Source organism: Dunckerocampus dactyliophorus, chromosome 11, assembly GCF_027744805.1.
Source record: "Dunckerocampus dactyliophorus isolate RoL2022-P2 chromosome 11, RoL_Ddac_1.1, whole genome shotgun sequence".
In the NCBI taxonomy this organism is placed as follows: Eukaryota; Metazoa; Chordata; class Actinopteri; order Syngnathiformes; family Syngnathidae; genus Dunckerocampus; species Dunckerocampus dactyliophorus.
In genome coordinates this window covers 3,410,007-3,428,085 of record NC_072829.1, presented here as the reverse complement: position 1 = coordinate 3,428,085, position 18,079 = coordinate 3,410,007, and the positions used below count along the sequence as shown (strand labels likewise).

Below are 18,079 nucleotides of genomic sequence, written 5' to 3'. Positions count from 1 at the left end.
CTGCGTTTGCGACGAAAGAAAAAGTGGCATTTAAAGCTGTTAGGCGGTATTCTGCCCGGTTATACTCACACTGACGTCTGACGCCGTACAGCTTTGTCACGAAACGGAAGAAAAAAAGCGGCGAGCGTGACGTCAAATCGCGAATAAGCGCGTACGTCCTTGAACGTCATGCGGACGTGTCTGTGTCACGCTCCCCTAGTGACGCCACCCGCTGTGGTGCACAGGTGGCCTCGTGCAGGCAGGCGGACCGTCCACCTGCCAGCATCCATCATCACAACGAGTACAATGAAAGCTGCGCCAGGAGATTACCTGCTGTGGTGTGCCCTCAAAGCCCTCGTCCGCCTTCGTCGGTACGCTGTTTCATTTCTAAGCTTTTTGCAATAACTTTTTGTAGAACTTATTGTTTACCTGGGGGCTTCAACACTTTGTTTTGCAGGGCTGTTTTTAACCACTACCATCTTTTCTTGACAGGTACAGTTTAGAAAATACACAACACTCACTTAAGTAGAATGCAGACCTCCGCCAAGGCCTTTAAAGAAAAACTGCACTTTTTTTTGAATTATGTGAAATATGAACACGCATATGTTAATCTTTCCTATGTGTTCTGAAAATCTAAAAACATGAAAAGAGACAGCTAAGAATGCACTTAATGGGGCGCGCCTAAAAAAACTCCAAAAACTGCCAAAAAGGTCAGGTCAACTTTATTAATACCCGCAGGTAAATTAGTGTGCGTCATATCAGTGACACACATAGAACACTTACAGTAAAAATACATAAAGATAAAATATTAGAAGTTGTGAGTCCATTGTCTTTATTGATGACAGGTCGTGCTGTTAAGACAGACAATCGCTGCTCGGATAAAAACTGGCCCTGTATTTGTTGGTTCTGCATTTTGGGACCAGCAGTCTCTGTCCCGATGGCAGATACTGGAACAGGTGGTTCAAGGGGTGCAGAGCTCAGTCTCTGCAGCTGCTTGGTGGAAAGTGACTCCAAGCTCACCAGACCATTTGACGATCTGATTGAGGGCGGCCTCATTTTTTGCAGAAATATTTCCAAACCAAGACAGTAAACAGAAAGATTAAAAGTGATGCAATAAAAGTGCGATAAAACATAGTTGTAAGACTCCTGTCAATGTTAAAAACAGCCCATTTCCTGAGATAGTGCAGGCGCTGGTGTCCCTTTTTACAGATCGCCTCACAATTGGCCTCAAAGTTCAGCCCAGAGTCAATGATTGTGCCCAGGTATTTGTACTGGGTCACCTGCTCCACAGTTGATAGAGACTGGGTCAATGCTGTGGCTTTCTTTTCTAAAATCAATCACCATGTCTTTGCTTTTGTTTACATTTAGCAGGAGAAAAGAGTCCTCACACCATTTAATGAAATCCTGAACAATTGCTCTACTGTATGGTTATTTCCCCATCCTGAAGCAGACTCATGATTACGGAGTCATCTGCACCTTTCCAAATTAATCTGTTTTCATATTGGTTTTACATCATGATCCAAAACGCTCCATTTACATTATGTGCATTGTTACGCCGAATAACTATGTTACTGGTGTTAGTGACACCTCGCTACATGGCTAGCGACTAGCTGCACCAATCACTTGCTCACAGCGCGTGAGCGCCACTACCGAAATCGAACGCTGTCTTGCTATGTGAAATCAATGTGCCCAGGAAATCAATGCATTCCTGTAATGCTTAAAATGAGCAAAATAGGGCAAAATACTGTAAGTAGTACATGTTATCATGAATGTATCTCATGTTATCATGAATGTACCTGTTACTGCATGGTCGCAACATGGATATAAAACCATAAATCCTTGTTGAAGGCTTTTGGAGGTGTTTTAAAAGTGGGCTTTGTAGGCGGAATAGGTGTGTCTCAATACATGCATTAATGAGCTGCCTCTTTTTATGTCTTTAGAATGCACAGGAAAGAGAAAGACGCGTGTGTTCATGTCTCACATAAGGATTGTGGATGATTGGCAAAAGTCCCAAAAAAGTGCAGTTTTCCTTTAATTGGCATGTGCACCAAATTGTACATCTCCGTAGATGTAAAACTAAAATATCTCATATATACCACTAAAAGACGGCAAATGTTTTGGTGGAACTTTGCCAACTAACAGCAAAACTAATGCAAACCTACTTGGCGGAGGCAGTAATGAAGTCATTTTGTGATTATTAAAGCCACAAATCCATCATGAAATGCTACTTGGCTTACTTGCAACATTGAAAGTGTTCAATAAAATAAATATGTCCTATTTAAAGTTTAATGAATGTGTGAATTAAATTGCAGCTAGAAAGTGGAGGTATACAGTCAGAGGACGCCCTTGAGCATGAACTCAAGCTCCTGACAAAAAGACCACTTTGATTGGCCCGCTAGGAACAGGAATCACAAAAGCTGGAATTACCATCTAGGCTAGCTAGAGTCATAGAACACCTTGCTACTTAACGCAGGACTCAAAACATCTGAGACATTTTGTCATCTGTCAGTCAATTCATTTCAACTCTAACTCTTCTTCTGCTTCAGGAGAACATGGTGAGTCCTATAAGGCTTTTTCCCCCCCTCCAAGCAGGAAGTCGGGTCTACTAAGTTTAAGGTTTTCAAGCAGCGGCATTGTATGGAAGCCAAATATGTCGAGGTCTCTCGATTATGTTGTTTACGTCACCCGTGATGTTTTCTGGGACGTTCTTGCGGATATATACGTTGGTAAACCTCAACCTCAGAGTTGCGCTGGACGTGGATTTGACAGTCCGAGCTTATAGCTTGACAGCTAGCTCTCCCGACTCTCATTCTGCAGACCCTAGTTCAAGCACGAGGAACCAGGGCTGGCTGAACCGGGCGGGCTACAGAAAGATCCTTGGACGTGTCATGTGACTTTGTTACAAAAAAGCCATAGACTATAAAACCTTTGAGGCACCTTTGGGGGCCAAAACGTGATTTTATGATCAATTTCTTAAAAGCTGTATGGAATATTTACTTACACGCTCTCAGGACCAATTTGGTCCCATTGACTGTACTTTTTAAAAATGCTTCTCCAAAAATAATCAGCAGAAATTCATCCATTATTGACTGAGTCAAGACTGGATTTTTTGGAAAATATAGCATTTTCTGTAAAATTGTACTCTTAACAAATATAGAATAAGAAAACAAAATAAATATATATTAAAATAATCATTTAAAAAACATGTCTATGATTTGGCCTGAAGATTCAATGCAGTGAAAGTGCATTTATTTATTTTTGTTAATACATACTGTATATCTCAGCTTAATGAGTGGGACCAAAAGTGTAACTTAATTATGGAGCCTCACCCTCGAGGCCCCTTAAAATGAAGTTACACTTTTTAGCTTTGGCCCCAAAATAGTCCATCCATCCATCCATCCATCCATTTTCTATGCCGCTTCTCCTCTTTAGGGTCGCGGGGGCATGCTGGAGCCTATCCCAGCTGACTACGGGCGTCCCTCTCATAAAAGTAATAAAAATATAATGTATAGTAAATGTTGTTCACTGCTCTTGCACTTCATGGATATATACATATTAAAATGTTTTTAGGTTTTTATGGCCTTTTTGTCATAGGAACTTTTTTTCAGTGGGGAAAACCAAAATAACAAGAAAATATGCTGTTGTATTGGGAGTCAATGGGACCAGATCGGTTCAGAGGGTAAAGAGTGTAGACATATACTTACTCACTTACTCTATACAACAACAAAAAAACACATTTTGGCCACTTTTTATAGCATTAGCCTTAAAACTAACTGATATATTAGCTCATTCAATCCCAGATGTTTTTCAAAAGACAACCCCTTCAGTACTGGCCATTTTAGAAGATTTTGACTGATTTTTCAAGGCACACAGAATATTGTGACATAGGTAAGTTTCAGGAAAATATCAGTTCCCAACAGGAAAAGGGAGAAAAACAGATTTTGTGAAGATACATTTCAAGCATTACTTTCACTTTGACACAAATTTTTTTATTTTATGGCTCAAATATGTCAACAACTATACCACAACATAAACAATACAAGGAAAGGGTTGTTTCACATCAAAATAACAATTTGCAAATGTAACACCATGAACTGTTTCCATTTTCACATTTGGAACTAAACTGTGTGCATGCCTTAAAATTTCTCTACAATGTGTAACCTTCTGCACGCTACACTCCTCTATGCTCTGCCACTTCCTCCTTGCTGTCCAGTGTGTTTTTACTTGTAAAAGATCCATGCCGAGCTCTTATCAAATGCACTTCTGCCACCTTGTGGCCGTTTTTATGGCTTAAAATGCTTTTAAAGTGACATCTTTACTGTGTAGTTGCGTCATCACCTTTTTTTGCCTCTGGCTCAAAAAAACATACAAGATGTACAAATACGTCTTTAGGATTGGGCGTTTGGGTTTATAAGAACGTATAAATACGTTTTGGGGATTGAATGAGTTAATAATAAGCAGAAGGGTGCCTCAAGGGTTTATTTCTCCTATCTGTGGTTTTCCAGTGTACAACTGATGAATGTTGTAAAATAGCAACAATTTGGACACAATTATTCAGGTCATAATTGACCCTTAAAAAGATTTTCATTCTTAGTAAGGTCCGAATGTAATGTTCCTGGAGGGTTTTGGAAGGTTTACAGTCTGCATGGCCATAGAATTCTGTCGCTTGTGCAGAATAGATTGTTGATTAATCGCGTCTTTGGGCTGTTGAGGCGCAATAGTGTAGTACCTGGCTGCTACCAGCAGAGGCACTGTTTACTCTGTGGCTATGTCAACTACGTATTTCTGCAATATAGCCATCAAAACCAGAGTTCAGAACATTCTCCAGTCCCAGTAGAACCAGTAAATCAAACTTGGCCAGTGCCAATCCAAAGTATAAACCTTTGGGTTTTGCGGCTGCCACCTTTTCTCAGCAGCGTCCAATGAAGTCGGTATGGAAGGCTGTAGGAAGTCTATAAAATTAGCTCTCCGTGATTCCAGTGAAGACTTGTTATACCCACCTTCCGCAGCGCGAGTGTATCTCTATCCACGTGGGCCAGGCTGGCGTCCAGATCGGCAATGCCTGCTGGGAGCTTTACTGCCTGGAACACGGCATACAGCCGGACGGACAGATGCCCAGCTCGAAGGCATACGGAGGTGACGGCTCCTCCAACACCTTCTTCAGCGAGACCGGATCGGGGAAACATGTCCCCAGAGCGGTTTTTGTGGACCTGGAGCCCACAGTCATCGGTAAATTAAAATTGATATCAGTGCAGCCTAGTGAAAGCCATACTCATGTGGATGATCTTGTCCCCCTTAGATGAGGTGCGCACTGGAACCTATCGCAAGCTCTTCCATCCCAATCAGCTGATCACCGGCAAGGAGGATGCGGCCAACAACTATGCCCGCGGCCACTACACCATCGGCAAGGAGATCATTGACCTGGTGGCCGACAAGATCCACAAACTGGTGAGCAGCTTTGATTGCAGTGTCATCTTTGTACGATATTCAAATTTGGGATTTGAAGGATCAATTAATTGTTGGGGAAGTTGAAAACAGACATGGACAACTACGACCCGTGGCCCATACATGGCTCGTTAAGCTTCTTAGTCTGGCCTGTGCAATTTTGGAATTATTTTCTTAAACCTTGAACATGGAAGCAGTTGCTGGCGATCTGCAATGGTATTTTTGAATTATCGTAAGTCTTAAACTAATGATATAATTGAAGCTAACAATATATGGGTTATTACAGTAGGACAAGGCAGGAACAGACTGGAGGATGAGGCTTTGATACAAAGCAGAGTGGGGGTTGCTTTACAGAGGGGTTTGTTTACAATTGAAAAACATGTGAAACAACAAAACTGTAAAGAAATTAGCATTTCACATTACCAAAGGACTAAAAGTATAATAACCAAAACTGGAAGGGGAATGTGCCAAAGCCTAGATTGACAGGAAAGGAGGTCAATAAAGGTGCCATCTTCTTCCGCTTATACGAGGTCGGGTCGTGAAGGCAGCAGCCTAAGGAGGGAAGACTTTCCTCTCTGCGGCCACTTCATCCAGCTCCTCCGGGGAGATGCCAGGCATTCCCAGGCTAGTTGAGAGTCATAGTCTGGCCAACGTGGGAGGCATCCTGATCAGATGCCGGAGCCACCTCATCTGGCTCTTCTCCATGCGGAGGAGCAGTGGTTCTGCTTTGAGTTTCTCCTGGATGACAGTGATTCTCACCTTACCCCTAAGGGAGGGCCCAGGCACCCTACGGCCAATAATGGTGGATGTCGTTGAAATGATTAGCTCTAAACGTGTGAGTGTGCATGGTGTGTTGGACAAAGAGTTAATTACCATATGTAGTAATAAGAACATTTGCATTGTCCCTTCCGTGTCACCAGGCCGACTTGTGCTCCGGCCTTCAGGGTTTCCTGGTATTCCACAGCTTCGGCGGTGGCACCGGCTCCGGTTTCACCTCCCTGCTGATGGAGCGTCTCTCTGTAGACTACGGCAAAAAATCCAAGTTGGAGTTCTCCATTTACCCGGCTCCCCGGGTGTCGACGGCAGTGGTGGAGCCGTACAACGCCATCCTGACCACGCACACCACCCTGGAGCACTCGGACTGCGCCTTCATGGTGGACAACGAGGCCATCTACGACATCTGTCACAGGAACCTGGACATCGAGCGCCCCACGTACACCAACCTGAACAGACTGATCAGTCAGATCGTGTCGTCCATCACCGCCTCCCTTCGCTTTGACGGCGCCCTCAACGTGGATCTGACGGAGTTTCAGACCAACCTGGTGCCCTATCCCCGCATCCACTTCCCTCTGGCCACGTACGCTCCCGTCATCTCCGCCGAGAAGGCGTACCACGAGCAGCTGTCGGTGGCCGAAATCACCAACTCCTGTTTTGAGCCGGCCAACCAGATGGTGAAGTGCGACCCCCGCCACGGCAAGTACATGGCCTGCTGCCTCTTGTACCGCGGCGACGTGGTGCCCAAAGACGTCAACGCCGCCATCAACAGCATCAAACACAAGCGCACCATCCATTTTGTGGACTGGTGCCCCACCGGCTTCAAGGTGGGCATCAACTACCAGCCGCCCACTGTGGTCCCCGGCGGAGACCTGGCCAAAGTCCAGAGGGCCGTGTGTATGTTAAGCAACACCACTGCCATCGCTGAGGCCTGGGCCCGCCTGGACCACAAGTTTGACCTCATGTACTCCAAACGCGCCTTCGTGCACTGGTACGTGGGCGAGGGCATGGAGGAGGGCGAGTTCACCGAGGCCAGGGAGGACATGGCTGCCCTGGAGAAGGACTATGAGGAGGTAGGGGCCGACTCCATCGACGACGGGAGCGGAGAGGCACAAGACTTTTTTTAAAAAGACCTAAAAGGAGATGAAAAAATTCAACAGCATTTTTGTCTCGTTTTAAATTAAATGAACGCTTGTCTTTAAAAGCATTGCTGCCATGTTAGCAACATAATAAGCATTATGGCTAAATAACAGTTGAAAAATGAAATGATGTGACCTAGCAGCAATGTACAGTCTTTCACCCACGCCACTTCTAAGGACATTTATTGAGAATCGGTAGTTTCCTTGCATGGAAAAAGAAAATAAACCTCAAAGAATAATTACAATCTTTATTAAAAGAAAAACACAACCTAATATTCAAAAAAGTGCTTGATTTTCAACTAAACTGACCTTAATTTTACACAACTGTTCATCTTCCTACATTGCCAAGTATCAAATATTGCAAGAAGAACTGTCTCACTATTTACAGTAGAATGCTTGATTATTTTGTATAATGCTGGTATTGGTAAGTATTGGATGAAAACTGCTGGAGAAGTTGTCAGGAAATAGCAGAAGTTTCCTGTTAAGTCTTGTACCACTTCCTGGTGGGCACCAGGGAAACAACAGGACAAGTTGGTGCAAGGGAGACACTCATAGGCTGCGCGCGGTGCTACGACTTAACTGACATTTTTCTATGCCGCTTGTCCTCGCGACGATCGCGGGGGCAAGCTGGAGTCTATCCCAGCCGACTTTGGGCGAAAAGCAGGGTACACCCTATAGTGGTGGCCAATCACAGGGCACAGACGATTAACACTAACATTCATGCCTATGGACAATTTAGGGTCTCCAATTAACCTAACATGCATGTTTTTGGAATGTGGGAGGAAACAGAGTATCCGGGAAAACCCACACTTATCTAAACGGAGATTCGAACCACATCTTCCCAAACACCTGACTGTGGCCAACTGCTCAACAGCACCCTCTAACGGACGTCTTGAGGATTACAACCAACGACTTCGACAAAATAAAATGCCAATGAGTAGGAAAGGATTCTAAATGGCGAAATTGTAACAGACCGTATGATTTCATGCAACATCCACTTCAGTGGGATCTAGTTGGTTCAACTAGTACATACACAGTATGACCGTGTAAGTGCTGCATTTACAGTAGTTGGGATTGTACATACACAGTATGACCGTGTATGTGCTGCATTTAAAGTATTTGGGATTTTTCACTATAAACAAATTGGACGAAATTGAGCCTGTCGATAAACATAAAGTTGTACAAATGAAGATGATGACATATGGCCACCATATTTGTTATTTTACAAAAAACCCAATGCAGGATCATTTGTTGGAATTCAAATGATTTGTAATGCCCATATCAGCCACAGGATGTCAGCATTGTACAACCTTCGTCCACGTGATGAAGCCGTTACCATCTCTAAACTGGGGGTGTGACGCACGTGTGCATATTTACCCGTCTCTGCTTGTGAAACAATGAGCGAAGACTGAATATAAACCCGTTTAGCATTGGTGTTCAAAAATCATAACCACATAAACTATTCCCCTTTTTCATTAATTTAGGCTAGTAGTCTCCTTTTATTGGCTTCCAGAGGTTTGCCCTTTTAAATGAGCCTCTGGCTTAGACGGTGAATTACTTGTTTATATTATTACTAGCGCTGTATTATTTGATGAATATATTTTTTGCCCTGCCTTATGTTGCTGCTAATAAGGGGCCACCTGCTTCCTCATTACCTGCAAACATCACATAGAAGAAGAGAGATCAGTCATGAAAAATGTGCGTTTATAGCAATTGCAGCACAGGTTCTGGACTTCCTAAGACATCTTTTTCTTTTAAAAGAATAAAAAAAAACAGTTTATACTTGTCAGTGAAACTACTATTTGTAATTACACACTGCATGTATTGGCTGACGGAACGGATATGGAATAAATATACATTTGGAGATGTGTATTTAATTATATAAAAAAAATATGGACAATCTACAGTAGGCTACATGTACAAGAGGGCTGCCACTTTTCCCACTGTTTTGTTAAATAAAAATATAAAATAATCACAATATAAACTATATCCAGTGTATATATAATATATAAATATAACATATATTTAAAAATGTCTTGAAAAATGTATGCAACAATAATACCCAGACTTTTGTGACATCATAATGGCAAAAAAACAGTAGAATTAACGCAGTCTCATGAAGCAGGCAACAAGTGGTGTGTCTTTTACCGTGCTGACATCACACATATTTCATATTTTGTGCTATTTTTCTGCACACGTGCGGTTGATGTAGAATAACAATACAGTCATCATTCCTGTGATCAAAGATGAGCATAGCCCCCACCATGAATGATTTCACATTTGCATTAGAATAATACAATAATCATGTTGTGTTTGGTGTATTTCTATTGGAGGTGTTTTTGTTAAATGGAAACATCTGCTGGTGCGTTTAATGCCTCACTTAACTCAACTTAACAGGCCGCGGTCAGGAGCGTCCACGTTACTTCCAAAGGAATTCACCGCCTCTAAAAAACTCCTCCTGCCTCCACATAATAGCACACACACACGCACACACACACACACACACACACACACAGCGGCAGCAATGAATGTCAATGCAATATGGCCGCCGCCTGGCCAGTGAAGCTGACTTGCTTCCAAACACTTAATTCAATTTGTCATGACCACCGAGGGGGGGCTCAAGTGGTCTAATTTGTGTTAATGAGGGGTAATAAAGTCATAGCCCCCATATTACTGCCAGTGGGGGCGTAGGGGAGAGTGTGTTACGTGTGTGTGTGTGTGGAGGCGGAGGAGGCCGTTCCCTCCTGCCTTGCACCACCTTTCCCTGCATTGTGCTCCTAATTAGACGCCTTTGTTGGGACAATGCTGTCGCCATCTGCTCGGCCTTCCGGGGGTGTCGGCCTCCCCTCATCAATAGCAGCGGCGGGGACCATCTTCCCGCTTTGGCTGACACCAGGAGGACCCTTTCACACTTGAAGGAATTAGTGAAAGATTGATGTCTCTCCCGCACGCCTCCCCAGCCGCCATATTGTCTCCCGCGTCTGCAGCCTGCACCCAAACCTTAACACAATCTTTTCTTTCTTTGCAAACTCATTGATCCCTCAGGAAATATTCATAATCCTAATAATAACAAGCATAATAATAACAACTCACTGATCCCATAGGAAATCATGGCACATCAGTTCCAGGGTCAAACTGTGGCCATCATCACCAAACCTTGTTAACCTTTTAGTGCCCAGGCGATGTTTCACACAACACTTTCACTTTCTTAAGTGTAAAAAGAATTGAAGTCTAGCTGACTTCAATAAAGGCGAGTACGACAAAACCAGCGATGAATGGCAAGAGCACATGTCGCTGTCATATTGCTTTATATTAACAGCGTGACAAATACATTTGTGTGAAAGCACGTTGTTCTGTAACGGTGATTTGACCAAATCCTTCCTCAGCAAACCGTCTCACATTCGAACCACAAGTCCCTCTTTGAAAAAACAACTTTTAAATCAAAATCAAACCAATATTATTTCAAATATGATGTATGTATATTATACTACATATCACTTGAGTTTATATAATGGTCACATTTTAAATAAAAATAACATAATTATTGAAAGTATTATGAGTATATACATTATATATATGTGTTATTTGTGTTATTATATATTTAAATTATATATTTTCTATTTAAAAGTATCCCAGTAAAAATATGTTTTTATTTAAATAGAATACAATGAATATTTATTTTATTTTTATTTTACAGTTGACAAATAAAAACATGAATAAAAAAGTTATATATGTAAGTTATATATGTATATATATACATATATATACATATAAGTTATATATGTGTATATATATATATATATATATATATATATATATATATATATATATATATATATATATATATATATATATATATATATAAAATTTATATATATATAATATTATAAATAATGATTATTTTATTTCATTTCAAGTAATTTTTACTTGGCAACTTTAAAATAGAAATTTAAAATACAAATACTGTATACACACACACACACACATATATATGACATTTTTTATTTAAATGAAAACATTTTTACTTGTCAACTTTTAAATGGAAATGAAATAATAATTATTTAAAATATTATCTATGTTTTATATATATATATATATAAATAATATAACTAAAATATATATATATACAATTATTTATTGAAATAAAAACATGTTTTTATTTGTCAACTTTTAAATAGAAATGAAATAACAATGATCAAAATATATATCAGCAGTGTATATAATATGTTGTATATCTTTTAAATAAAATACTTTTACTTGGTAAAATAATTCTTTAAAATATTTTGAAGCTATTTTATGGTCTGTTATTTAAATAAAAACACATTTTTACTTGCAGCTTTTAAATAAAAATACATCATTGTTTGAAAATTTTCACACATATTTTATTTTATATTATTTCCATTTTAAAAAAACACACTCTTGCTTGGTAACTTTTAAATAAAACTAAAATAATTATGCTATTTATATGTAGGCCTGTTTTGTCATATATTACTTCAATAAAAACACATTTTTACTTTGGAACCTTGAAATAAAAATAAAATAACTATTATATTTATGATATTATATATTGTCTGTCTCAATGAAAAACACATTTTTACTTGGCAACTCGGGGCCAAGTGCCCTGCCGCCCCACACAGCAGTGAAAGGACAGGGAGAGTCGGCATAAACGCAGCGAGGTACAGTATGTGGGATTAAGTGTCGCATGAAGTTATCTGTTCTGGCACAGCTTGCATATCTGAGGCGGAAACATCATCATGTGACACGACGCAGCTGCGATGCGACACATGGCCGTACTCACCCTACAGTACGTGCGTTTCCACGCCGTGAAAACGACAACAGGCAGCATGTGTGTACACTGGCACGACAGGACACTCTGATACAGGAGGGATTGATCACGTGATTATCTGATCATGTCATCGCTGGGGAGGAAACTGTGAGCCACAAATGTTAAAGTTGGTGTGTGTTTGTGGTGTCAGTCAGCGTGTTTGTTTTGTTAATGATGTTTGTGTTGGGCCCTCAGCATGTGTGTGTGTGTGTGTGTGTGTGTAAGTATGTGTGTGTGTGTGTGTCTTTTTCTTTCTTTCAAGTGGCGAGCGCAACCCTTGCATGACCTCGAGCAGTTGGCCGTCCTTCACGCCTTTTTTCTTCCCACCCAGAAAGAGCATGGTCCATCTGCCCCCGCCCCCGCCCCCGCCCCCACCCCCCACACACACACTTTACACACTTTGTTGCTGTTAAACAGCTTGTGATGCTTTTTACTTTGTTTTGGAGACAAATCATCCCAAAGCTTCTGAAAACGTGTCTGCAAGCGCAGTTTTTCTAAATAGTCGTGTTATTGTTCTCGTCTGGACGTCAAACTTCCTTTTTTTTTTTTTTTCGAAAAAGCAATTAAACAAAAAAAACATTTTAGCAAATTTTTTTTGCAAAAGTGCTGCGGTTTTATTTTACAACAAAATTAAACTTTTTCATTTGGTTTCCAACAAAGCATCTTAACTTTGTGTTGACAAAAGTCATATCTCGCACTACATTACTCATTTTATTTTTAAAACAGGTATATTCAAATACAATAATAATGGTACTTTTAGAACAATTAATATAAGTATACACAAATAAAAAAGTGACAAAATACGATTACAAAATTGAAATATAATATTTCATATTATTTGAGGGTTAAAATAGTTATATACAAACTTATTTGTTTTTTACAGGGGTTAAAACAAGTATATACAAATATAAAATTAAAAAAATTTTTTTTTACAAGTAATACAAATGAAAAATGATAAATCTCATTTAATTATATATCTCATTTTTCTTTTTTTTTTTTTTTACAAGGTTAAAACAAGTATGTACAAATAAAAATGAAAATGATCAAACAATATCTTATGAATTAAATTTTTAGAAGGGTTAAAATAAGTATACGCAAATACAAACAATACAACAATATCTTATGAATTTTGAATTTTGAATCTTATGAATTTAAATATTAGTCAGTGACAACACAACTGAACACAAAATGCAGTTTTTAAATGAAACTTTTTATTATTAAGGGAGAAAAAACATCCAAAGCTACATGGCCCTGTGTGAAAAAGTGATTGCCCCCTAAAGCTAATAAGTGGTTGGGCCCCCCTTAGCAGCAACAACTGCAATCAAGCGTTTGTGATAACTTGCAATGAGTCTCTTACAGCGCTGGGAAGGAACTTTGTCCCACTCATCTTTGCAGAATTGTTGTCATTCAGCCACATTGGAGGCTTTTCCAGCATGAAGCACCTTTTTAAGGTCATGCCACAGCATCTCAATAGGATTCAGGTCAGGACTTGGACTAGGCCACTCCAAAGTCTTCATTGTGTTTTTCTTCAGCCATTCAGAGGTGGACTTGCTGGTGTGTTTTGGATCATTGTCCTGCTGCAGAACCCAAGTTGGTTTCAGCTTGAGGTCACCAACAGATGGCCGGACATTCTCCTTCAGGATTTTTTGGTAGACAGCAGAATTCATGGTTCCATTTATCACAGCCAGTCTTCCAGGTCCTGAAGCAGCAAAAGAGCAGACAACCCAGACAATCACACTACCACCACCATATTTTACTGTTGGGATGATGTTCTTTTTCTGAAATGGGTTTTTGTTCAGCAGTGGTTTTGGTATTGGAACTCTGCCATGCAGACCGTTTTTGTGCAGTGTCTTTCTTATGGTGGAGTCATGAACACTGACCTTAACTGAGGCAAGTGAGGCCTGCAGTTCTTTGGATGTTGTTGTGGGGTCTTTTGTGACCTCTTGGATGAGTCGTCGCTGCGCTCTTGGGGTCATTTTGGTTGGACGGCCACTCCTGGGAAGGTTCACCACTGTTCCATGCTTTCACCATTTGTGGATAATGGCTCTCACTGTGGTTTGCTGGAGTCCCAAAGCTTTAGAAATGGCTTTATAACCTTTCCCACACTGATAGATCTCAATTAATCTCAGTTATGTTTTAACAGGAGACAATCACTTTTTCACACACAACCATGTGGGTTTGGATTCTTTTTCTCCCTTTATAATAAAAAGTTTCATTAAAAACTGTATTTTGTGTTTAGTGTTGTCATTGACTAATATCGAAATTTGTTTGATGATCTGAAACATTTAAGTGTGACAAACACGCAAAAAAAATAAGAAATCAGGAAGGTGGCAAACACTTTTTCACACCACTGCAAGTACAGTACACACAAATAAATTTAAAAAAAAAGCTAAAATAATGACATTTTATTTGTACAAGGGTTAAAACAAGTTATGCAATTAAAAAAAATGATAAAATAGTTATATATCTCGTTTAATTTTATATTTACTTTTATTTTGTACACGACTTAAAACAAGCATATATCAATCAAAAAGATACAACAACATCTTATTAGGAGCTTATTTGATTTAAGGATTAAAACAAATCTATAGTAAATATAAAAATAAAAGATAAAATAATGATATATCTAATTTGATATGTACTGTACAAAGTCAAATGACCCCCAAGGTAGACCACCACAATGTATCCCACCAGGCATTGTGTAATTACGCGTCCATGCAAGGCGATAAACATGTGTACCGTGTGTGTACAGCGTGATGTGTGTGTACTGTGTGCTGTCAATCAGTTCCAACATTCCAAACATTCCTGGCATTCTTGTGCACAGATGTGTCCAAATGAGCGCTTTGGAAGGTTTTGTTGGCGCTGGGAAGGTTTTCCTTGGAAGCCTGGAGTGTGCGCACTTCACATCCTCTTCATCCTCAAACTCAGCGCTTGATTTATTTCCTCACTTTCCGACTTTTTTCCTCTGCTTTTCCAAAGAACGAGCTTTGCTTCAACGTAATGAAACCCAGTGGGGTTAGCGCTCGTCAAGTTGGTGTGGGTGGAGGAGCTGCACACGTGCTAATCCTGCGAATCATGCTAACAAACGACTTTGTTAACCAAATCAGACTGCTACACTAAAAATGCCTTTTTAAGGGTTTTAGTTTTTTTCCCATATAGTTGACAATGGGTAGCCGACCCAGCATGCCTTGTGGGTTATACATTTTTATAAATATGGTTTTGCATGTGCATGTGTGTGTTTATTTCGACACCTGCATAGTTACATTGTGTGTGTGTGTGTGTGTGTGTGTATGTTAGTTGCTTTGGTTGCACCGTTTATAGGGAAATCTGAATCACTCGTGGATAGGGATGTCCGATAATATCGGCCCACCAATATTATCGGCCAGATATTGGCATAAAAATGTAATATCAGTCAATATAGGTATTGCGATTTTTAGCCAATGGGCTCCCGTATTTTCCGGCGCGCAAATGATGACCTCATCAAACCGTCTCTCAAGTGGGTGGCTAGCAGCAAGCTAGCTGGCTCCTCCCATTCCCTCTATCCAATTTTTACGCCGCTTATCGTCACTAGTAGGAATGTAACAAGTAAGCGACAGTAATATCTGACACTGTGCACAACGACAGACGCTCCGTTAGTAGAGTCCGTGGGGACGTATGTGAAACTGTTGCTTTTTCAAACGATATCATGCGTATTTTCATTCGTACACATGTCGGTTAGGTAGATTACTTCTTCTTCTTCAATTTTGTATCGGATTTACACGAGTGTTGGCCCACATCGACTCATACGACGGCTTTGAATGTTACGTCCAACTTTAAGCCTTTCAAACTTATGGATCAGAGCTGTTGTTTGCAGCCACGTTGAGAAGCTAATTTCTGTGTCCATTAGCTTCACAACAGATGTGCTCATTCCACCACAGGAAACGTGTGATGTTACTAGGGATGTCCGATAATATCGGCCACTGATCATTTCCGACCCGATATTGGCGTAAAAATGCGATATCGGCCAACATCGGTATTGTTTCCACATACCAGTCTTTCTCACGGTGTCTTAAAAGAAAGAAAGAAAAAAAATCACACAGCAACGTAATAGGTAGATAACAGACAAGACACTACCAAGGAATAACAGCAACGATGCGAGCTCTAAACGTGTCACTTAGCGGCCATTTGCAACAACAGTACAGCAAAGCACGCTGGGAAACAGAAAGCGCTGTTGTCAAAACCATACACGTAGCTGGTCGTCACTGTCGCCGCCATCTTGGCTGTGGCAAGGCTGCGCTGTAAGAAGTATAGAAGTACATGTACTTACTTTCATACAGCGCCTTTCTACAAAGAAATTTAAGTTAATTCCTCTCCTTTATACGTTCACACACGCACTAATGCACGTGGGAAACAGTTAGGCACCAAACACAATGTATTTGATCTTGTCAGATGGCTAAGATAAGAACTCAATGGATCCCACACAGGCAGTAATTCACATTACATCAGCTGTAGGCCTCAAAGTAGTGCCCAAGAACCGGTATCGGTTGATATCAGAATCGGAAATTGAGAGTTTTACAATAGCGGCGTATCGGTTATCGGCAAAAAAGCCAGTGTCGGACATCCCTGCTGGTGGGCTTTTTGGTGTATCTCCGCGTGGTCCTGCCGCTTGCACTTCATGTCTTCCAACAAGCCGCCAACACGAACCCATTTGGGGCAGTTTTTGGCAGTAATGGTGCGGTGTAAACCCGTTTAAAAGTTGTATTTTGCTACAAAAAAAGCTCCCTGCAGCTTGTAAACACCCGATGGTGGTGTGCCCCCCCCCCCCCCCCCCCCCCCCCCCCCCCCACCGTTCTTCCCACTTGAGCACACACACATGCTCTCTGCGGGCCTTCACGCTTCCTCGCACGGCTAAAATAAACGGTACTGTTGAACCATATTGTGCCCCCCCTCCCTTTCCCCCTTTTCTCTCCCCACATCCTTTATTCACAGGCGCGTAATTGGTAGTCAATTTGAGCCCCCCCTTTGCCTATTGTGGGCACATTTTGCTCTGACAGAGTGCGGAAGATTAATGGCTGCGAGCAGCCGAGGGAGGCTCGCCTCAGCGAGCATGAGCGCCCTAAATTCATTACACCAATTTCCCCTGTCCTGCACCCCACCCCACCCACCACCCTGCCCCCCGCACACCCAACCCTCCATCCCTGGCAGAAGATGGCGTAGACCTCACAATGGCAGCCGGATGCTACGCAGACACAAGCTGGACTTTTAGGCATTCTCCATGTTGGATGAGGGCGTGCGGGACGCACCTTGACCTTGAACGCCGAGGGCGACCTGTCGCTCGCGAGCCAGCTCGTAATTGCCGTGATTTATTTCTGCTGTCAAGTCCTCACACTCCACCTTTTTTCGACTCCCCTCCTGGCTGCGAGCGAGTCCACAGGCTACGCAGGGCATGCGTGCCAGACCGTGCACGTGAATGTCACATGCCCACGGCCATGGCGCCATGCCCCAAAGACTCATGCGGGAGGGGGTGGGAGGGATGGGGGCTGATGTTCATTGTCTTGAAGTGACAGGACCCCATGTGACCCCCTCCCCCTTCCCGCAGCAATGAACCTGTCCGACATCCTCACCGCCATCCTGACACATCCTGTCACCTGCAGTCTGCACGCCACACCACAAAGAGGCGGGGCTTGTTATCATTGGAAGCTTTTTATGGACTAAAGACCATAATGTGGTATTTTTAGCCGTTTTAGTACGTGTCACAGGTGCCACAATAGTGGATTGGAAGTGTGCTGCAGCTTTCACACTGGAAGTGAGGCCGTTTAAAAGTGCTTTTATGTCTGGAGTTTTAACACGATGGGGAATTTTTGGTCCTTTCAGGTACTGTTTTGCTCATTTTTTTTGCTCATAAATAATGAATGATTTTTCCCAAGAAGGTTGTTTT

The 18,079-nt window shown here is 41.5% G+C and overlaps 1 protein-coding gene across 2 annotated transcripts; it reads left to right on the top strand.

The window, feature by feature from the left end:
- The first annotated feature begins 102 nt into the window (after positions 1 to 102).
- LOC129190284 (tubulin alpha-1 chain-like) lies at positions 103 to 7,571 on the top strand. Of its 2 annotated transcripts, XM_054792858.1 has the most exons (5): positions 211 to 350; positions 437 to 471; positions 4,989 to 5,208; positions 5,279 to 5,427; positions 6,345 to 7,571. In XM_054792858.1, the coding sequence occupies exons 3-5, from the start codon at positions 5,091 to 5,093 to the stop codon at positions 7,323 to 7,325; spliced, it is 1,248 nt and encodes a 415-aa protein (XP_054648833.1). In that variant the 5' UTR covers positions 211 to 350; positions 437 to 471; positions 4,989 to 5,090; the 3' UTR covers positions 7,326 to 7,571. The 2 variants fall into 2 exon arrangements, with proteins under 2 accessions (XP_054648834.1, XP_054648833.1); XM_054792859.1 differs by lacking the exon at positions 437 to 471 and having other exon boundaries at positions 103 to 350.
- The last annotated feature ends 10,508 nt before the right edge of the window (positions 7,572 to 18,079 follow it).